This window comes from Leishmania braziliensis, chromosome 15 (assembly GCF_000002845.2).
Source record: "Leishmania braziliensis MHOM/BR/75/M2904 complete genome, chromosome 15".
NCBI lineage: Eukaryota > Euglenozoa > Kinetoplastea > Trypanosomatida > Trypanosomatidae > Leishmania > Leishmania braziliensis.
This window is the reverse complement of record NC_009307.2, coordinates 575,585-597,065: the sequence shown is the minus strand read 5'-3', so window position 1 is coordinate 597,065 and position 21,481 is coordinate 575,585. Positions and strand designations below refer to the sequence as shown.

The 21,481-nt window shown below is 52.5% G+C and overlaps 9 protein-coding genes across 9 annotated transcripts; all 9 read left to right on the top strand.

The window, feature by feature from the left end:
* Positions 1-3,364: 3,364 nt before the first annotated feature.
* On the top strand, positions 3,365-7,138 carry LBRM_15_1570 (putative condensin subunit 1; the record flags this gene model as incomplete). Its single annotated transcript, XM_001563554.2, has 1 exon — positions 3,365-7,138. The coding sequence occupies one exon, from the start codon at positions 3,365-3,367 to the stop codon at positions 7,136-7,138; it is 3,774 nt and encodes a 1,257-aa protein (XP_001563604.1).
* Positions 7,139-8,065: 927 nt separating this feature from the next.
* Positions 8,066-9,223, top strand: LBRM_15_1560 (putative protein kinase; the record flags this gene model as incomplete). Its single annotated transcript, XM_001563553.2, has 1 exon — positions 8,066-9,223. The coding sequence occupies one exon, from the start codon at positions 8,066-8,068 to the stop codon at positions 9,221-9,223; it is 1,158 nt and encodes a 385-aa protein (XP_001563603.1).
* Positions 9,224-9,577: 354 nt separating this feature from the next.
* LBRM_15_1550 (conserved hypothetical protein) lies at positions 9,578-10,474 on the top strand (the record flags this gene model as incomplete). The annotated part of the gene is made up of 1 exon (XM_001563552.1): positions 9,578-10,474. One exon carries the CDS (start codon positions 9,578-9,580, stop codon positions 10,472-10,474), a length of 897 nt encoding a protein of 298 aa, XP_001563602.1.
* Positions 10,475-11,145: 671 nt separating this feature from the next.
* On the top strand, positions 11,146-12,396 carry LBRM_15_1540 (conserved hypothetical protein; the record flags this gene model as incomplete). Its single annotated transcript, XM_001563551.1, has 1 exon — positions 11,146-12,396. One exon carries the CDS (start codon positions 11,146-11,148, stop codon positions 12,394-12,396), a length of 1,251 nt encoding a protein of 416 aa, XP_001563601.1.
* A 629-nt stretch (positions 12,397-13,025) lies between these two features.
* On the top strand, positions 13,026-14,084 carry LBRM_15_1530 (putative presenilin-like aspartic peptidase; the record flags this gene model as incomplete). Its single annotated transcript, XM_001563550.2, has 1 exon — positions 13,026-14,084. The coding sequence occupies one exon, from the start codon at positions 13,026-13,028 to the stop codon at positions 14,082-14,084; it is 1,059 nt and encodes a 352-aa protein (XP_001563600.1).
* Positions 14,085-14,693: 609 nt separating this feature from the next.
* Positions 14,694-14,855, top strand: LBRM_15_1520 (conserved hypothetical protein; the record flags this gene model as incomplete). The annotated part of the gene is made up of 1 exon (XM_001563549.1): positions 14,694-14,855. One exon carries the CDS (start codon positions 14,694-14,696, stop codon positions 14,853-14,855), a length of 162 nt encoding a protein of 53 aa, XP_001563599.1.
* A 1,108-nt stretch (positions 14,856-15,963) lies between these two features.
* On the top strand, positions 15,964-16,560 carry LBRM_15_1510 (conserved hypothetical protein; the record flags this gene model as incomplete). Its single annotated transcript, XM_001563548.1, has 1 exon — positions 15,964-16,560. The coding sequence occupies one exon, from the start codon at positions 15,964-15,966 to the stop codon at positions 16,558-16,560; it is 597 nt and encodes a 198-aa protein (XP_001563598.1).
* Positions 16,561-16,871: 311 nt separating this feature from the next.
* Positions 16,872-18,092, top strand: LBRM_15_1500 (conserved hypothetical protein; the record flags this gene model as incomplete). Its single annotated transcript, XM_001563547.2, has 1 exon — positions 16,872-18,092. The coding sequence occupies one exon, from the start codon at positions 16,872-16,874 to the stop codon at positions 18,090-18,092; it is 1,221 nt and encodes a 406-aa protein (XP_001563597.1).
* Positions 18,093-18,855: 763 nt separating this feature from the next.
* LBRM_15_1490 (conserved hypothetical protein) lies at positions 18,856-20,760 on the top strand (the record flags this gene model as incomplete). The annotated part of the gene is made up of 1 exon (XM_001563546.1): positions 18,856-20,760. The coding sequence occupies one exon, from the start codon at positions 18,856-18,858 to the stop codon at positions 20,758-20,760; it is 1,905 nt and encodes a 634-aa protein (XP_001563596.1).
* Positions 20,761-21,481: the final 721 nt, after the last annotated feature.

Genomic DNA, 21,481 nt, shown 5'->3' with positions numbered 1-21,481 from the left:
AGTTGGAAGAGTGATTCCACCTGCACTTTGAAAAAATCACACTCTTTTCTAAAGTGATAAACAATTTTGTTGAGCGTGTGCTGTCACACAGGCGCTTGTCGTTCGTGCAAAGCAGAGTGTCTGGCAATTGTTTCTCTTGATGTATGTGTGAATGTGGTGTTTGTTATTACTTAGTGTGCACCACAAACAATTCAATTTGCTTTTAATGTCAATGCGGGGCTTCCGCACGTGTAGTTCGAGACCTGCTTTTTGTTTCGCCTCATATTGTGAGCCGGGGCTGTGACTCCTTGTATTCGGCTGTACTCAGCATTGGTACTATTTAGGCATTCGTAGTTGCTCTTGCGTTGTTCGATTATATTAGATTGTTTGTGTTGCATCTGCTCTTACAAGCCGACAACAGAGGAAAGAAAGAGCAATAAAAGGAGCAAGTGCCAGTGTTTCTTTGGATTTTTTTCCGCGACGTTTTTGACTCCTAGGTAACATTGACTTCTTAGAATGTGAGCTACACACTCGGCTACGCGTACATCAATACTGAACTCAAAAGTAGCCGCTTCAAAAAGTACCGCTGCATGCAAGTTGATGTTTGAAGTATCAATGTTGAGTGTTTTATTTTCCTATCTAAAAGGAAGAGGATAAACTTTTGGCAAGATCCTTGATGAGATCTGTGGGTACACTGCTGGCTGGGAGGACTTGAGTGCTACAATCACGCTGGGTCGTGTTTTGCGGAGCTGGAGAGCGCAGAATACATTTGTTTGTGCTCGAAGTTAGAAGTGAAGTGCTGTGACTCCCAAGGAGGTGATGCTGCTCGATAGTGGATCGTCTCCGTGTTGTAAAGAGCATGCATTTACATTTCTGGCTAGCAAAATATGGGAGCAACGGCATCGTAGCATATCTGCCACTGTTATTCGAATTGCAGCGATGTCCATGGTGAGCGTTGTGTCGCGATCGTCCTCGTCCCGTTGGCGCGTTTCTACAGCATGAACCTCGGTCGTGAGCCCTGCAAATCGGTTGTATTATGCTGTGGAACGACTGCAGCGGCGTTTATACTGCATGGCAATGGTACATCTACGGGAAGCCACAGCAAATATCATGGCGGGATCAACATCTCAGGACCTTTGTACTACGACAGCAACGAAGCCTACAACCCCCAGGTATGCCAGTTGAGTGTTGGGGAAAGACTTTCTCACTTTCATGAGCCTGCTGATCGTCACCTGAGAGGAAGTTCTGCGAATTGTTGGTAGGGGAGATACCAGGGAACCATGCCACTTCTACACGAATAATGCACGTGCACTCCTTCGCTTTTCCCACACGGTGTAGAACTGGTGTGCGAATTGTTGGGCTGCAGGTCAGCTCTCTGGTGATGTAGCTGCTTCTTTGCTGCAAATTTGTGGTAATTGGGTTTGCGACGTACTCGTCAAGAGCCAGCGAAACAACGGGATATGATGATAGCTTCGTAGATGGTATGCTTTCCTGCATCACTGTAGAACTTGAGAAAAGCAAGAGCCCCCCTGGCGAGCTAAATCATTTAGAGTGTGCTTTGTGGGGAGTAGCGTCGTGTTTGTTTTTCTGTCTCACAGTGGGCGGTATGTTCAATAGTGAAGAAGAGGAAAAACTGAAATGCAACCGTCGTTTTAAAACTTCAACGAATAAAATGACGAAAGTTATAACGTCAAGTTGTAAAGAAGGCGCCCCGTTTTTCTTTAACTGCTTCGTACGTAGAGCTCGGCTTATGCTTAGAGTCTCTATTGTTTTGTTTTATTTTAGCGCATCTCATCACTTTGGTTGTTGTGCTTTTGCCTGCTTCACAGCTCTCTTTGGGTGGTGCTGTGGTGATAAGCAGTCTTTATCTACTGATCGAGTATTTGATATTGCGTAGAACAGACGAATTTCTATCGCTGTTGTATGTGTGTATATTTTTCGGGTGCGTGAAAATAGGTCGGCTGCTAGTTGTCATGAAAGAAAGCAGTATTTTGAGTGTATGACTGTGTTTTTGCGTAGTGCTCAGGGCTCAAAAGCAGTGGGTATTAGTGTGTGCTTTGTAGTACGCGGTGTTTCTTTATTTTTTTTTTTTCGCGTTGTCTTGTCATCGCGTTCTGCATCTTGAGAGAATGAGCTTTATATCTTTTGCCGCCGTTTTTGCTCTTGGATATATATTACTCCCTTTTATTTTCTTTCCAATTCTCTCCAGAACACTTTCTGTTACTAGCACAACTGTTGCTACTGCTTCCCCCATCGAGAAGGACCCTGAACGTGGCCCACTTAATTTACGACATGCAGCCAACCCAGGTTCATCTAACACCAATTGAGCTGCATGGAGGTGAAAAGGGCAACAAGGAGGGATGTGCAGATGCCGTCACACGAATGCCTGGTATGACGGCCAGCGGTTTTTTCTAGACGATCCGGTCTGAGTCGTTGTGCGAAAGCGGCCGATGGACTGTGGTCGTGCTCTTATGTTCGCTGAGTTATGCGTGGTGACATGATTTGCCGAAAGAATGTTTTGGTTATCTCAGAAGCTATCTTTCCAGGGCGGTGATAGAAAATGCACTGGTCCTTTTTGATGTGGTTACACATCAAGGACAGCGAGCGGAGCCTAAGTGTCACTCTTTTGTTGTTAGTTTAAAAGGAATTAGTGTGATGCACTCTTCTCATTGCCATGCCTGCTGTGAAGAGGTGATAAGGGCATTGCACGCATGCCAGATTGCTTATTTAGCAAAGAAAGTGCAGCTCTTTTTGAAGTGTTATCTCGATGGGATAAAAGAAAAGGAGGAAAACTACTCTGAACGGTGCAATTTACACATTTTTTTTTTTTTAATCGATGCTGTGCATTGTATTAAGCAAAAGAAGCATGGGTCCTCTTGTGACTTCAGTTACCGATGGCGTATCGGTGTGAATATATAGGAGTTATGTCTGTGCTGGCGGACGGCTGCACTGTTTCTGTTTTGTACAGACTTAAATGGGCTACTCTTATCCTCGCTCGGTTCTGAAGTCATTCAAGAGATAGTATGTCGTACACAGGATGTGATACCTCTTTCTAGAGAAATGCCTCATTGCTACAACTAGGTTTTTTTCTCTCTCCTGATTCTTTTCTTCGTCCTTGCTTTTGATGCAATCCTACTGCTTAGGCTCGCAGGAAAGGAAAAGCAAGAGATTCAGAATGTATGACAAAGGAAATAAGAGGAAGTAGTGTTCGTGCCCTTGTAGACCAATTATTAAACCGGGCGAAACCGTATTAGGCACGACCCTGCGCGACAAGACAGCAGCTCTACAACCACCAGACGATTTTTATTATTCACAAGGCTCTGCCTTTCTATTCTTTATCTCAAATTGGCAAAGGTTCTTTCTGCTAACTGTCAGGGAAAAGGGAATGTCGGAGCTCTTAGAGTTTTTTATTCCAAGTCATGTCGCCGATTTGGAGGATGTGGCGAAAACAGGATCAAATTGCTACCATATTGATACCGTGTGCGAGTTTGACATTCCCGAACGTCAGCAGCTCGATGACCTGACACGGTTGTTTGGCGCTCTTCACCACGAAAAATCTCCAACGGCCCTGTTCACGAAGCAGGACCTTTTCTTTCCGCTCTATTCGTATGTGAAAGCGATTCGAGGGAAGCCCGGACACTCAACTGCTGTCACTAGGGTTGCAAGGCACAAAATATGCCATGAGGTCGGTGAGCGCTTGAAGAAGCTGCTGCAAGTCGCAGTAGCATTCCTGAAAAAGCAAACTGCAGGATGCGCGCGAAACGGTGCATTGGAAGTATGTTTGCGCTCTACTCTCAAGATGTATGTTTTTCTCGTCTGTAACGTACTGCTTTCTGTAGCGCCTCTGGACGAATATGAGGGTTCTAGTGGACTTTCACAGCAGCACTCGCACCGGAAACGCTCGCGTCGCGACATGGAAGGAAGCTTTGGTGACGATGGAAGCGGTGTTGACATGGATGGCAGGGAGCTGGTGCTCACTGCGCTTGTCGAATTCTGCTCTCCCGAGGTAATGGAATTATGGTCTGATTGCCACTTGGAGGATTCGACGCTGAATCTCGTGCTAAAAATGTGCCTTCATATGGTCACACTGAAGCAGAATATTGGTGGTGATGCTCAGTCGGTTAGCGGCGCTCTGGCGCTTCTCTTTGCGCGCACAAGCAACTGCATTCTCGCGAAGAGCAGTGTCGTAAAGCCAACGGACCTCGTTGTTCCTTTGGTGGAGCTCTCGCTGAAGTCCGAAAGTGCTTCCATGTTTCTCTCAAAACTTGTTTCTGACATCGAGCAAAGCGAAACGAGCGTGGGATTTGGTGACCAGCTGCTGCGTGCCGTCTTTGAAACGATGTCTCAAGCTGCCCTCTGTGAGGCGGCCACCGATTCTGCCGCTGCGAAGAACGTCGCGTGTTTTTTTAGCGAGGTGGCGAAGCGCAGCATTACTGCTGTGGTGAAGATGGCCGATCTTGCTATTCCAGTTCTCCAGAGTGAGAACTACGATGTCCGGAAGGCGGTCGTGACGTGTATCGCGGAAATGGTTCTTCAGCGCTACACCGGGCATGCACGAAACGCTCAAGACGATGCCGTTAGGAACTCGTACCTGAACGAGCTTCTTTTTCGCGTCATGGATGTCAACGCGTTTGTGCGGAACCACGTTTTACACACCTGGGGGCGCTTAGTAGAGAGTCGGGCGGTGCCAAAGCGCTACCACTTGGCCGTGATGACTGCTCTTGTCGGTCGACTTGAGGACCGCAATTATCTTGTCCGTGACGCTGCTATGACTGTCATTTCGAGCGTGCTGCGGAAAAACTGGTTCGGCAGTGTTCTGAACAGCGCACTTGTCAAGAGCAAGCTAGAGGAGGCGCTCAGTGACGGTGTCGTGTGCTTTGGCGAGGCGGCCGCGATGGAGAAAGAAATAGAAAACTCCAAGAAACAGCTTCAGCCAACGACGGAAGTGTTAGACGATCCTCTGGACGTGGATGACGAGGAGGGGCTTAGAGCGGCGGAGCGGCAGGGTGCAGGGCGATCGCGAGAGGAGGACTCCGTCATGTCCGATAAACAAACGGCCATCGTCAGCAGAATTGTATTTTACCAGAACACGCTTTGCTTTATCGAGCTGATCAAGCAAGCTCTGCAGTATGCGTGCGTTTTGCTGGATAGCAAGACTGAGCGGGACGTAATTGAGTCCATCAAGCTCATCGTTGTCTGCTCTGAGTACCGCGTCCAGGGGGGAGAGCGAGCTTTTTTGAAGGTCCTTGTTATGGTATTTGAGGGCGAGATGAAGATCCAGTTCGCAGTCCGTGATGCGTTTGTAGAGGTCGTCTTCAACGCATTTAACCGCGTCACGACCTCGGCAGGAACCCGCGTCGCTGCCAGTGCGCAGAAGCTGATCAGCCTCCTCCGTTGCGCCTCAGAGGGCGAGGTGAGCGCAGTGGATCGCATTTTGGGGCTCATGAAGGCTAACCCAGCTTTTGCTCGACACCTCTCTGCGCCGTTTGTAGAGGCAATGTGGTGCATTGCAGAGGGCTCGATTGACGCCGAGGCTACCGACGGTGACCGGCGCATCGCAATGCGTGTCTACAGCTTGCTAAGCAAGTACATCTGGAAGGACTTGCGCGCGCGCAAGGACAGCATTGCCGAGTTTCTTTGCTCTGACAGCCACAAGGACAATGTACTTCTGTCGTACGTTTTTGCTGCTCTCCAAAACGAGGCGCTGGACCCTCAGTTTCACCCGATCCCGGCTGATGAGGATGTGCGGCAGCATCCGGTGCTCCGTCACGTGGTCAATCACCTCTGCCGTCGGACGGAAGGGATGGCGTCGTGGATGATTCTAGCGGAAGCTGGAGTCAACGTCATACATAACCTGTGTGAGGTCCCTGTCACAGTGTACCGCTACATTCTCGAGTACTATGGGTCGTGTGAAAACCTGGAGACGCAGCCGAACCGGAAGGCGCAGTGCCTGTTCTTACTCGGACACACGGCACTGAAGCAGCTTGTTGCGGTGGAAGCGGCAGAGAAGGCGCAGCTGAAGACCCTGGAGGAACCCACAAAAGTCAGCACCCAGGTCACACCAACGGTGAGGAACCAAGCAGACTGGATGCACAAGGAGCTGGGGCTTGGTTCGCACGAACTCCGGAGGCACGAGATTCAGCAGCTGGCGCAAAAGCGGAAACAGGCAATTATTTCATCCGGATCTGTTTGGGCCCGCTTCGCTGATATGATTATCGCCACATGCCGCAAAAAGGCCTCAGTTTACGCGGACAAGCCTTTTGAGCGCGTGTGCGCCGTCCTCGCTCTTTGCCAATACATGATCGTCAACGAGGGCTTCTGCTCTGACCACCTCAACCTCCTTTTTACTATCGTCGCTGACAAGCGCGAGTCATGGGTGACAAAAGTAAACGTTGTGATTGCTCTGGGGGACCTTGTGTGCGTTCACCCTAATCTGCTCGGCCCGTACCTGAGTGTGCCCACCACAGGCTTCTTCAAGCTGCTAGTCGACGAGGACGTTCGTGTGCGCGCCGTGACGATCCAGGTATGCTCCCATCTCGTTCTGGGAGAAATGCTTCGTATCCGCGACCACCTGTACACGATCGTAAAGCTTGTGGCAGACCCGGATGAAACAATCGCCAACAACGCCATCACCTTTGTGCAGAACTTAGCAATGAAGGAAAAGGAGAAGACCGGCAATTTGATTCCGCCGCTGGCAGCCCAGCTGAGCAATCTCCTGCCGTTTGACAAGTTCCAGCTGGCGATGCGCACCTTACTGGAGCGCGTCGAAGGAGACAAACCGACGGATTCGCTGATCGACCGCCTGTGTCAACGCTTTGAGTCTTTTTCAGAACGCAGCAGAAAAAAACTAGCCATTGCACGCAATATCGCGTTCTGCCTCAGCGAGCTAAACTACATGACGGAGCGGACAATCAAGCGGCTCACATCTGAGTCGTGCTATCAACAATACAAGCACTGGCTGCGTTGCGCCGACGTGTATGAGTACTTCAAGCTCATTGCAACAAAGGCGAAGCGTCAAGGGGCTCGCGGTGGAGCAGAGCGCCGCGATCGCGCAGCAATTGACGAGTGGGAAGCAAGAATGCAGGTGGACTCGTGCATCGATGCCGACGGCGAGGAGAGGTCGTCTGTCGCGGCTGACCAGAAAGCGTCTGATGAGTGATACCTTCACCGATTACGACCCCCAAAAGACAGGCCTCCTTCCACGCTTCCCACCTAACGCCTGACGTGTGCGGCCGGAATGACACCGTGTGCGTCTCAGCTTGTGCATGTGTAGATCTGGTGGTGCTCGACATAGAAGAGGCGAGCGTAGAATTTGAAACTGAGCAAAGATAGATGTGGCGTGTGTGTGTTGTTTGATGCATGTATCATGCTGCCTTCCGCTGCTTTTTCCTGTTGGAGTGCGCGCTTTGCACGGTCTCCTCCACAGATGGCAATAGAGTAAATAGATGGTCGCGCTCGTTTCTTCGCTTTTTTTTTGCTGATAGATGCGTGTGGACAAGGGCAGCATAGCTGAACGCAACAAAGAACGGTTTTGAGAACTGAAGGAGGCAAGTGGTGCAGTACCGATACCGTGCTGGAGCCTAACCGTCTGAGCGCCAAATCTGCACTTGCAATCTAGCACGTCAGGGTGGATGAGTTCTATGGCCTGGCCGCTGATGCCGTCATTGTGTTTCCCCTTATGCCTTAACCCTTCTGATAGATCTTTCACGGCCGTCGTCTTGGGTCCACCGATGACTCCCACTCCTCCCTTAAGAAGCCAAGAGCGATGTATTCTTTTTCCCTCCTCCATTTTTCCTCTTCTTATACTCTTCTTAGTTTTTGTTCTTCCTCCTGCTTTCCCAGGGAACGTTCCACTTAGTCCACTGCGGCACGCACACTGGCAGAAAGTTTTCAACCCCCCCCCCCACACACACACCACAAAGAAGGGAGAAAGGCAAAAAAAACGAAGCTGTGACCTCCACCACCCAGACCTCAGCGGTGCCGCCCCGCACGTCCACATCGAGTCTCGTTTTTCTTGCCTTGATATGCAGTCGACCGTAGAAGTGGCAAAGGGGAAAAAGTAGAAAAGGGTTCACAGTGTGACAAAATGCCAACCAAGATGGCCGCTGCGGACTTCGAGTTCGGTCCGCCGCTTGGCACTGGAGCGTTTAGCAAAGTGGTCATTGGCTTGTACAAGCCAACACACGTCCGGTATGCGGTAAAGTTCATTTCGAAACGGTCCATTCTTGACGCCCCAACGGATGAAGAGCGCACACGCATGGCTGAGGTGGCTCGGCGCGAAACGAGAATGCTGCTCATGTGTGAGCACCCCAACATCGTCAAGTTTCACGCCTCAATGCAGACGACGGAGGATTTGCTGTATGTGACAGAGCTGTGTGAAGGAGGAGAACTGCTAAAGCACATTGAAAGGTGGGGGCACATCCCTCTCGAGGCGGCACGCCACGCCATTGCCGAGTTGTTCTCCGCCGTCTTTTACCTTCACTACGGCGAGAAGAGCACCTCTGGCTCAAACGAACCGGTCATGAAGCCACTAACAGTGATACACCGCGACATCAAGCCGGAAAACATAATGCTCAGCTCTGACAAGCATCTCCGCCTCATAGACTTTGGCACAGCCGTCGTGTGCGGGTCCGCGACCGACAAGGCAGCAGATGAGGAAGCTAGCAACGGTCGAGCCCAGACCTTCTGCGGAACCACCTATTACATGTCGCCCGAGTTATTAGCGAGCAGCTATACGTGTTGCGCGTCTGACTACTGGGGCTGCGGATGCGTGCTGTACTTGATGCTCGTAGGCCGGCGTCCTTTTGACGCGTCGACGCAGTACTTGCTTATCAAGACTATCCTTGAAAAGGAGCCAGAGTTTCCTGACGGCATGGACCCAGACGCAAAAGACCTGATTCGAAAGCTACTGGTGAAAGACCCGAAGGCGCGTATTGGCATGAAGGAGATCAAGCGTCACCCGTTCCTGGCATCTGTCAACCTCTCCACCGTCGCGGGCCAAAATGTTGCTGATTTTTGGCTTCGTGAGACACCATGGGTAGACGAGGCGAGCATCTCGGTGTGCATGGCGTGCCAACGGCCGTTTGGACTCCTGCGTGGCAAGCAGTTCTGTCACAGCTGCGGACATATCACGTGCAACACTTGCGTCAGAGACCTCCGGGTTATTCCTGAATCTCGGTGGAAAGCACCTCAGCACGTGTGCAGATCTTGTGCCGGGAGATTGGACGGCGTGACTGCGTCGTAGCGCACTTGAACGAACTTTTTTGCGTGCAGCTTGGCTTTTGTCCTTTGTTTCACTCGAGGCGCAAGCCCATGCAGAACTCCGAGATCGCATCGAATGTTTTTCCTCTCTGTCCTTGTATTCTAGCTGAGCGAACAAAAAGGATGTAAGGATATGGCCGGATGAGTGCTGCAGACATTTGAGTCACACTGCCTTGGCCAGTCGCTGTATCTACCTCTTCTCCCGCAACGCTTCTGTTCAAGAATTCAGCACCGATCAATCCAGTCTTTGAGGTTGCATGGCGCACCAGAGTGCAAAGAATAAAAAGGAGACTGTTCTCCTTTGTGCCCCCGCTAAGCATACCAGTTTTTTCTGTACATGCTGTCTGTCTCCCCAACCCGTTTTTCCGTTGTCAGAATATTCACACCCATTATTGCCTCATCCTTGAAAGATCGCCTTTGCGCCACAGCACCCCTGTGTGCTTTGCGACTCAGACGCTGGAAGGTTGTAACCACTAGTCGAACAGCAGAACCTTCCTCCCCCGCCGCTCTTTGCATGCGGTGCTGCTTCAGATACTTTAATTCTTCTGCCTTTTTACTGCGTTGCGTGATGAACCCAGAGAAGGAGGCACAAGAAAAAACTCTGGCCAAGTTGCAATGGCTGAATGAGCGAAGCAAGGTCGATTTCCGTGGAAATCCACCCCCCTTCGAGACCAAGAAGACACTTAGGTCTGTCGAGCAAGCGAAGCGGGCGAAGGCACGTACACTCGCAGGAGAGTCGGACTTTCTCCCCTTCTGGCACGGGACAACCCCATTGGCTCTGGATGCCACCCGTAGCAACTACATTCAGGTCGACCAAGGCTCAAAGTCATATTCCAGGGGCTCGTCCAGAGCCACCTACGGCGCGCAAGCCATCGACCCTTCCACAGGTCTCACAGAGGTACAGCTTGCTCTGAGCTGGAGCGTTCCACATCCTGCAGTTTCGCAGCCACACAGCTATGCAGAAATGTCCACGGATGGTGCACCATCAAGAGTGCGATGTGACGCTTTGTATCTGCAAAGTTTGTCACCCCAGGAGCGGGCGACTGCGTATCGCACGCACATGCTAGAGCACCCCAAATGCACTCCTGATAGTTCCCGGGTCCATCACTCGAGATGGGCGGCCTCCACTCAGCTTAGCGCCCCCATCGTGAAGCTGCCGTTGCAACGACCGCAGAACAGCGCGCTTCAGCGGCGAAACTCGGTGCGCGTTGTACACCTGCTTCATTCCTCGTGAAGAGGAACGGCAAAAAAGCGGCCACCCCGCACTACAGCTTTCTTGGATATACAAGTTATTTTTCTGTTCGATAGATTCAGAGCGTTCGAAACGCTACTTCACTAGCCGTTCTCCGCCCACCTCCTCCTTTTCCCTCTGTTGCACCAGGAGGTGTGCGTATAGAAGTACTACCTCTCTGACAAATGCTATCCGTCTAGAAATGGATGAAGGTGCCGATACAAGGACGGTGCACGTTGGTGCTGACGTTGTGCGTACAGCATCCCTTCTTCTCAGCAGTACTAAGGGCGGAGAAAGAGAAAAGCTCATGTATCTTTTTTCGGCCACTTCCTTGTTTCCAACAAACGGATAAAGAGAGGCTTGCGGCTCCTCCCCCTCTTTCCTCGTGCTCTCACCATCTCAGGCTATTTGATGCCGCTGACACCTGCGTTGCGGTTTTTTCAACACTGCGCTTTTGACTACGAATCTCTCTGTGTTCCACCCTCGACATTCACTTTTTTTTTTCCTGTCCACATGACCACTCTTCACTTATATGCACCCCAATACTTACGTATCCACAGTACAGCCACCATCCCTGTTACCTCTCTCTTCACTCTTCGTGCCCTCATATCCATCCTCCTTTGCTGTCGAGTTTTGTTTGAGGACGGTGCTGTCCTACGCGCTCGGGATCAAAAATGCAGAAGGGCTCTGCGACTGGATGTCGCCCGATGCTCTCCGAGAAGCGCCGGGAGGCGCTGGGCACAATGTACTCCCTCGTCGGCACCCACAGTGCGGTGAAGCTATGCCGGTGGCAAAAGTCGATGATGCGAGGGCGTGGTGGATGTTACAAGTGGACCATGTACGGCATCAAGTCGCATCGTTGCATGGAAGCAACCCCAAGCATGGCGTGCGCGAACAACTGCGTCTTTTGCTGGCGCCTCAACTCAAACCCGACGGCGGCAGAGTGGAAGTGGATGGTCGACGAACCAAAGGAAGTCGTGGAGGGAATGATATCGAGCCACCAAGCCCTGATCAATGGTGTTCGTGGGATGCCTGGGGTAACGGATGAAGCCCTTGAAGAGGCCTTGGCTCCTCGCCACTGCGCGCTGTCCCTTGTCGGTGAGCCGATCATGTACCCATACGTGAACGAGTTTCTTCGCTTGCTGCACGCCAAATCGATGTCCTCCTTTCTCGTCAACAACGGCCAGTTTCCGGATGCCATCCGTAAATTGGCCCCAGTAACGCAGTTGTACCTCAGCGTAGATGCTCCGAACAAGAAAACGATGAAGATACTTGACCGACCTGTGCTCCCGGATTACTGGGAACGCTTCAACGAAAGCGTGAACAGTATGCGAGAGAAGAAGCACCGCACTGTGTTTCGGCTCACAATGATTGATGGATTCAATATGGAGCCGGAGAACCTCCCCGAGTACAAAGAGCTGTTTGACCGTGGGCAGCCGCACTTCATCGAGATCAAGCGTCTCACCCCAGCCTTTTCCGGCAACCACAACACCATTCTTCGCATAAAGAACGTTCCCTCATGGGAAAAAATGAAGGCGTTTGCTCAGCAGCTCTGCAACATGATCGGCAAAGGAAGGCAGTACACTGTGGCAAGCATCCACGAGCACTCCGGCTGCATCTTGCTGGCGCATCAGCGCTTTGTCTGCAATGGTCGGGTGCACAGCTGGATCGATTACGACAAGTTCGATACCATCATCCAAGACCCCGAGCGAGCTGCGGATATGGTGCCGGAAGACTACCTATTGCCTACACCGACGTGGGCACTCCCCGACTCGCCTGCGGAAGGGTTTGATCCAGCACAGAAGCGTCACATCTCCAACAAACGGCGCAAGCACATGGAAAGCATGGCAGCACCCCCGCCGAAGCACAATGGGCGTTGCATCACTACAGACGAGGCTACTGCCGTTCAGTCTGCTCAGTTGTAGTCGCTCTCTTCACAACATGCTAATAGTTGTCCTTATCCACTTTGAAAAAGACAGGAGATTCAAGAAGTCCACACAAGAATGAAAATGCCGCAGATGGGTTCACGATGGGCATCTGCTAGTTACTGCGGAGCACGTGTGTCGACGCCTTGCCACCCTAAATATCACTCGGCGGAGCGTAAAGTGGCGGCTTTGCATTGAATCTCTCTGCAGAGGCTTCCATCAGTCTTCGTAGTTGCTATCTGAGCGCGTGCCCATTCTGTTAGTGGTTGCAGAGGCTCGACACGGCCCTCCTGACTCCCCAAAGAGAGACAAGCAAAGCTACATTGTGCGTGTAAGCGTGTGCGCCGTATTTCCTCTTCTCACTTTGGTTTCTACTGCGGCTTCGCGCTCTTCCCGTTTCTTTTTCGATCTCAATTCACCTCCACCTCTTGGTTGTTCCCCACACACACACACACATACACAGATGCACACGCGCGCACTTACTGTTGTCCATCTGTTTTCCGTGGGTGCTGTTTTCGAAGTGCTCAATGCGGCATCACGCTCCACCGTGGCGAAATCTTATTTCCTACACGGCGACTAGCGCTGCCAGTACCTGCCTTCTTCTGTTTGGCGTACCGTAGTGTTGCAAAATGTCGAGCGGGCCTCTCTTAGACGATGCACGCCTCTCACGTGATGTGGGTCTCCGCGTTGTGTCGCTCGTCGTACCTGTGACCGTAACCATGTTGGCCGTGGTATGGAGCTTCTCGTACCTCTCGCCCATCTACGTGAACAACCAGGTGCCACCTCTGCAAGTGGTGGTAAACGAAAATAACGCTGACAATGTTCGCGAGAAGTTTGTGTACTCCCTGCTGGCGGCCCTGACTGTCGTTGGGTGCGTCATGGCTGCAACGTTTGCGATTGTGGCCCTCTATCATTTCCACCTCCAGTTTGTCTTGTATGGCTGGCTGGCGTTTTCGGCGGTGTGCATGTTTTTTATGCTGTTGTGGATTTGGCTGGACTTGTTTTGCACGTACTTTCAGATCCCTTACAACGCCATCACTATGGGCATCTTTGTGTGGAACTTTGGGGCGGTGGGTCTCGTCACCCTCTTTTACTACTCTCATCCTACTGTGACGCAGGTGTATTTGGTCATTGCCTCCATCTTGACTGCGTGGTCGCTGACGTCGCTGCCGGAATGGTCGACATGGGCACTGCTGATCTGCATCGCTACTTACGACATAGTTGCCGTTCTCTGGCAGCAGGGGCCACTGCATCGACTAATCAAGATAGCGCAGGAACGCGACGAGCCAATTCCCGGCTTTATCTACGACAGCGCACACCGCATTGCTCCGATTTCGCAACCCGCGACCGAGAACTCGGCGCATGTGCGGCCAGTGTCGGCTGAGTCCCTCATGGTGACGGCGCAGAACGCCGCGCCATTCAAGCTGGGCCTTGGCGACTTTATCTTTTACAGCCTGCTCGTCAGCCGTGCCTCACTTTCTGGTTTTGTGTCGTGGGGCTTCTGTGTAGTGAGTATCCTGGTGGGTATGGTGGGCACGCTGCTTTCCTTGTTGCTTTTCCGCAACTCGTTGCGCGCGCTGCCGGCACTGCCGTGCTCCATTTTTCTCTCCATTGTTGTCTTTGTTCTGTGCAGACTACTTGTGGGGTCGCTGAGTACCTTTGCGAGTCATCACCTGCTGGTGCTCTAATTCTCCCATTCTGTCTCCTCTCTTCTGCGTTGTTTTCCGCTCTGGGCTCGCCGCGCGCGTGTGTACACGTGTGTTCGATTTCACTGCTCTCGTCACGCACTCCGCTAAGACATCGCACACTACTCCAGTGACCTTTACGACTAACGCTACAGGATTCATTATAGTATTTAAGGGGGTGAGGTGCGGGGAGCGTGTTGAGAAACCTGCCCTGCTGGTGCGGTATCTTTGCCCTTGTTACGGAGCGCTGACGCGGAGGCTACTCTCTCGCACAGGTACTCTGTCACTCCTGCCTAACGGCCTTGGCAAGCACCATCGTCGTTGGCGCCGCATCCTTCTCGCTTACTCCTCCCCAATCCTTCCGTTCCACTCCAATCTGAGACATGGACACGATTTCTGACTCTGTGTCCTGTCGTCATGCACCACCTCATTCATTGCCTCCTCCCCCTATCTTTATGCCCTCTGTCTTGCACCGCTCTCACTCGCTCTCTATGCGTGCTAGCTCCTCCTGTCCCAGACCCTCTCCAGATCATCCGCAGGCTGTCTCTCTCTCTTTCCAACCCTCTACTTTCAAGCAACTTATCACCCTAACTCTTTTTCGTTATACCAAATATGCCGCCGAAGCACCACGACGAGGACAGCGACGCTGTTTCTCCGCTCGACAAGGCAGAGCAACTCGCAATGGAGTACGAGGATGCGCACCACGAACGTCCTGGCACAAAGAAGCAGAACGAGACCCCCAGCCACCAGTCGAAACCCAAGTCTGTGCGGTAAAGGAAAATAGCATGCGAAAAAAAAAAACGTGTATAGCGCCGTTAGTCGAAACGAGGGTGTGTGAGTGCCAAGCCTCATCGTTTCGGAGGTGGGAAGGCGATAACTGTTCTGTCGGCCTTCTATAGTGCTTCTCACAAAGCAACCTGAAAACAAGTACGCGGAAGAAGAAAAAGAAGCATTCGCTTACGGCATCAACACACGGAGAAAATAAGGGATCACGTTAGCGGTCTAAAACACACAAAAAACGTTTGAACTCCTGAGATGTTTCTCATCCCGTCTTCCCCCTATTTTCATGTTTTATTCTTTTTTTTTATGCCTTGAGGGATGCATTTTGCACGCGCGCCTGCGACGGCAATTGTTCGCTCTTTTTCCCCCTTGTTCATGCAGCAACGGAGACCCTCATCTTATTTCTCTCGTCCTACCGCGAGAACAAATGTCATTTTTCTTTTCGGTCTTCACGATAATGAAATATGATGCCATCGAATTCTTCACCACCTGCAGCGTACCTCCCAAGTCTCGGAATGCGCGCCTGTGCATGGGCGCATGTGTGTAGATGCGCGTCCATGTGTGCAGCATCTAAGCTGGTCCTCTGTCGGCCACCCAAATACCCCCACACACATCAAAGGGATTGCAGCCGAAGGTGAGGGTGGCACCATAGGCGCATGCGATACCATGTATTGCCGGGGCGTTCAGTACCGGCCCGCAGGTGTGTTGAGTACAGTAAAGATCCCAGCTGGTGACAGCATTCATGGCTCTGAACGCCACCTCTCTTCTTCCTTCAAGTCTTCATTCCTGGGCAGCACCTCGCATAGGTGTTCAGTGAAGGAACAAGTGCTTTGTAGCGCGCCGCGGTCATGTTTGTCGATCTGACGCGGATTCTTCACCCTTCCTCAATCGTGTCTCATTACTCCCACCCTCTATATATGATCCCTCAACAGCTTCAGTGTGTTCTTTTCCATTTTCTCTTATCGCCCTCATCTTCTGCTGCTTATTTTCTCATCTGTCTCTCCCCTCCTCTCCATTGAGTTCACCTCTGCTTGAAACACGCTCGCACGTACGCCGCCAGTAGGAGGGTGAGTGGCGGTGGCGTGGCAATGGCAAGTAGCAGATGAGCTCCAAAAGTCAGGACGCATCAGCGGAGCTCCTTAGCGAGCTGCGTGCGCTCATTACGAGCGGCGGGTCGATGGGTACCCTCGACGAACAAAAAGTTAGGTCGGTCGTGGAGCAGATAAACGAGTCTTACGAATGCATTCAATCCATCGTGACAAACCCGTATGCTGATCTGACGCAGCCTTACTACGTGAGCTCAACGAATTACTACCGCTCCAAATGTCTGCGAGACAAGCGCTGCCTCCTCACATACCTCTTGTGGAGACAAGAGCAAGTTGCTAAGGCGTGGTGGGGCGTACGAGACAACTTGCTGGAGGGCACCCTGTCCGCAGCGGAGGCCAAGTACTTGTCCGACTACCAAGGCACCATGGTGGAGTACATGACGTCCTTCGACGTCCCACTAGACCTGCGCGCATACTTGTGGAGGCCTCCGTCAGTGAGACAGCTCGAGGTCCGCGGCCGCTACCAATACGAGTTTAGGTCTTCTGTTAGCGGCAAGACCATTATCATCAACGCCGGTGATCAGATTTTCCTTAGCTTCGAGGAGGCTGAACCTCTCATTCAGCAGGGCATCGTCGAACTGGTGGGGCACTGACAGTGTTTGAGTTTCGTCTTCTGTTTTTTTCCCCTCTTCACTCATAGATATCTCTCTCCCTTCCGTGCACGAGTTGATGCAATTCCCTCCCATGCGCTGCTGCCTCCCTCCCTGCCTCCGAGAGGCGGCGTAAGTACTTGAAGGGGGGACGAGGGGGCGATTGCTGCTGATCATATCGGACTGGTAGAGAATTACAGTCGGAAGAAGAAATGTTGACGAACAGTCCAACCCATCAGAGATGGCAAACGAGTCGCCAGCGTCTCTATTGCGCGCTGTGCAGGAGTGTTTTGCAGTATTTTGCTTAGCTGTGCATGCTGCTCGAGAGCATTCACCACAGCGCGTGCGTTACTGTGGCGCTCTTCCCCGAGCACATTGCGATTGAATTGCCTGCATCACAACTTTCTCCCGCCTGCGTTCCACTGTACTGTGCTATTTTTTTTCTCGTTTCTCTCCTTCACCTGCCCATGTCATCAGTGCCTATTGTGGCGTCGACCTGTTTCTCACTTGGTGCATTGTCTTATTTGTGTGCGCCCTTGACTCTGGACAGTGAGGCAGAGAGGACGCGATCGACACGGACCAGCCTCGAAGCAGAGGTGTTGCGAATCAGGGGTTCCTTGTCTTCACTTTCTTTCCCCTTCGTGCTCTTTCTATTGGCGATGCGCGTCTCGCCAAACTCACTGAGCGACACCGCCTCGCGATTGGAGCAGGACAGAGAACGTGACTTTTTTCGGCTCCTCTACATTGTCGACCGAGCGCGTCGCTTTCTCTCTGTCCCGGTGACCAACGTTGATTGGAGGCTGACATGCGACTGCCTGGACGACATGAACCACCGATATGCAGACACCGACTTTCTGCTTGGCTTTACGGGCGGCTACGTGCTTCGCAACCGGGCCGGCCGCACGCTATTGTCTCGCTTCTGGTTCTCGACGTACTTGGGTCTTGTCTTTTACGACTGGGAGCTGCGGCGAGTCACGCGTGCGCCGGCGCTTGAGTACTGGAACTCGATCTGTACCGTCGACACAGAAGTGGGTCGCATCGCTCGAGTACTGCACACACCCGCCCGGTTTTACGAAGCGGCACCGATTAGCAACACCTTCAGTGGCGTGCCGCCGCCGCTGTCACGAGGCTCCTCCTCCTCTTCCACCCCGACTCTCTATGGCACATCGATGCGCGACTGGTTCTCCCGCTACGCCTCAGACACGATGTCTTCGGTACTCCTAATGACGCTATGCTCGTACCTCTTCGCAGGCTCCAGCTGGCGGCACCGCACTGGCGACAATGTGGAGGTGACAGCGCTCGTGATCAACAACCGCTTCTTTCACTGGAAGGTGTTCGAGTCGTGCCAGGTGCAGCGGAATGAAACGACAGAGTACAACATCAGCTTAAAGTGGTTTCCAAGCTTTGCGGCGAGCGACAGCCTCCGCCGCTCCTTTCAATGTCGCGACCTTATCCTGGAGAGGTCCACGCTAGGCGCCCGGTTGTGGTACCGGACGCATTTCTCGTTGCTGCGGTGCCTCGGATTGGACCCGTAGTAGTGTTTTCACAGAGCGGCGCACGGAAAGGTCGCATGCCTACACAGCCGTCAATTTTTATTCCGTGAACTACAGTGTCGTGGCGACACCCAATCCTCATTAAAGAGGAGGAGGAGAACATGTGTGGAAAAGATGACACGAGTTGTCCTTCAAGCATTGCGTTTGAAGTGGAGACCCGATTTTTTTTTCTCGGTGATGCTCATCGGTCGAGTTCGTATTCGGACCGGCACGGATGCATCCAATCGATAAGCGAAGCTCTCTTTCCCCATCACTCTCCTGCTACCGTTGCCCAGGCATGAAAGGGAAAAAAAAAACGAGACAGGGCGACGAAGAGGGGACGTACGCTGGATAACATCGCACGTCTCGCCACCCTCTCCCGCTTTTCCTTACATTTTCGTTATGCGCACGTGAAAGCGGATGTCTTGTGTGTTTTGTGGCACCTCATCCATATATCCTTCGTGCTTCGCTTACGCATATTGGTGCTCCTCTGTGACTCTCTGCTGCCTTTGCCACTATCATGTACGAGCCTCGCTCAAATGGGCCGCGGTGCGCACCGTACACTCATTGCTTGACATCCCTCCTCTTCCTTTCCCTCACTGCGGAAGGAACGAGTGAGCGGGTATTTTTGCATGTGGATGTGTGCGCGCTCGCTTGCCTTGCTCTACTTTTCTGGAGGCGTGCACTCACCCCCACCACAGTCACCAAATAGAGTAGTATAGACGTGGATCTCCGCGCAGACGCCGGGCTCACTTTTGTCGTTGACATGATGCGCCATTTCCGCGTCTCTGCTGCGACGCAGCCGCAGTGCACAGCTCGTACCAAGATGACGGGTTTCAATCTCTTCACGCAGAGCATGCAAAAAGAGAAGAAAGTGCTCAAGGCGAAGTCGCTAAAGGGGGGCTATGGCAACATGCGAATCATGGCAACGCTGTGGGGGAAGCTGCCGGCTGTTCGGCGTGAAATGTACAATTCGCAGGCATTGCAGCGTGCTGTACTCATGACTGGAGATCCAGAAAAAAAGCACAACAAGTTTAACTTGCTTATGCGACTCTTTGGCAGCAATAAGGTCCTGCTGAAAGCCGGCGACGAGAGTTTCACCGCGCTCATGGCAAAGTCGACGATGCACGCGATGAGTAACAAGGATACTAGGCAACTGCAGGAAAAACTGAAGGTGAAGAAGTTCTCTACGAGCACAGAACGGCCACACGTGAACGTGGCATCCACCTTCAAGCGTTTTGTTAGTCCCAACATGTTGCTCTTCAACTCATTCACAGAAATGCAGCGCTCCGTTACACCAACGCGCAAGAGCGCCTTTACGGCAGTAGCGCAGCTGCGTTCCTTTTCTAACATCACCATATCCGGGGAGAAGCTCGTAATGCATCGCTACAGCTCCCTCCCCCCAGAGCTGCGGAACTTGTTCGCCCCCATCTCGGATATTGAGGCGCCCTTCTTTGAATTGTTCTGCGCCAGCCGGTGCGCCGGCTTCAACCGGAAGCGCTTTGAAATCATACGACTGTTTGCGTCGTTTCGCGGTATCAAGGTCGATCTCGGCAGCAACGCAGTGCAGGATCAGCTCTTTCGCTCCCTCGTCAACACGGATCGCTCACGTGATGGCATCTACTTCAGAGTTCACCGCAGTCTCGAGCGACTAGAGATGCTGCGTAGTTCTGATTGCGGCTTCTTCATTGCGAAGCGGTTACTCCAGTCGATCAAGATGAACCGCGCAGCGTACAGTCTTGACAGCGGCTTGGACGACGTCAGCGTCGCAACCCTACTTGCGGAGACACGGAGTGGCCAATCCGTATACGACGATGTCCTTACCCGGGCCGCTATTCTGCGCACAAATGAAAAAAACAAACAGCTGTCTGTGTACAACGTGGCGCAGATGATGCAGACAGAGACGCTATGCAACAAGCAGACACGCGTGGAGAGGGTGAAGAAGGTCAAGGTCACTCCAGAGCTCAGCCCCTCCAAGCCGGTGCTCAAGTTGAAGGCAGCTCGAGCGCCTTTGAAGAAGAAACTAGCGTCGAAGACGAAGCCTCAACTGGCACAAACGATGCCGATCGTCACCAAGGAGGTCGCGACAAAGGCGAAACCGGAGGCTTCTCCTAAGAGAAACGCTGCACCTCCAATGAAGCGTCAGCTCGTCACCAAGCGAACTGCAAGCGTTTCCCGCGCCAAAACGAAGAGGGTTCCTGCTACACGCCGAGTCCACGTGAAGGTAGGTGCTGCCCGCAAGGCAGTCGCAGCGGCAAGCAAGAAGGCGCTAAAGAAGGTTGCCACCACTCCGCAGGCGACAGCCGCCACAGACGAAGACGACGACCTCTTCGCCGAGGACGTCATAACGGAGAATGAAGGGAGCGATGTCGACCCCGACTTTGTCGACAAGTTCGCTGATGCCACGGCCGCGCCAGTCACGCAGCCCACGGCGCCAGCAAAGCAGAGACACAAGGAAACCAAGCGTCTTGCAGTGCGCAGTCACCTTCTTGCGCCCGAGTCGATGCTCCCTGCAGCGGCACGGTCTCAGAAGGTGATTACAGCGCACACCTCCACGTGTAGAAAAGCACCACGGCCGGTGTCCACCTCCCACTCGTTACCCTTCACTCCTACACGACGCAAGGTAGGTTTCGCCGATAATATCCGTGCTCAGCTGGCCAGTTTTTTGTAGGCACTGAACGGCATGCGTGGTGTCAAACTCGGAGAGCGGCTTGGCCTGCCTGCCCACAACTTCTGAAGAACATATAGAGAAAACACTAGAGTCCGCCCCTTCCTATCCTCTCTCAGCTGGCTGCCCTCCCCATCGGTCATGCTTGATGGTCATCTACACCATTTCATGTTTCTCCAGCGGTCGTGTGATGATCACGACTGTTTTGAGTTGGCGTGGACAGTGTGGCAAGGTAAGGACGCGAGAGAAAGAGGGACAGATGGAGAGGTCGTGTGAGGGGCGAACGTGCACGCACTCATCTGCTCATGAGGGTGAATAACACCCAAGCACATGTTTTACATAGACAAAGAGAGAGAGACGCAGCTTCGTCTCTACCGGAATGCAATACAGAGTCGCACACATGCATGCATGCATAAGAACAGCTACACGTATCGCGCACATGAGGGCGGCCAAATAGACCCGTGCTGTGATCGCGAAGAAAAATACACAGCTACAGCAGAACTGCTGCCTCGGCTGTGGGGCGGTGTGTCCCGCCCACGCCATTTTTTGTGCCGCCTTTCACGACTTTGCCGTGGGACGCACTCGTATGACTCGTTGTCGAAATCCGCCAAAGCGATCACTGGTCTCAAGAGCATGGCGGTGACGCGGCAGGGGAAACTGAAGCTCATCATACGTCAGTGTGATACAACGAAGCGATGTGGGAATGACAGAGGGCGGAGATGGG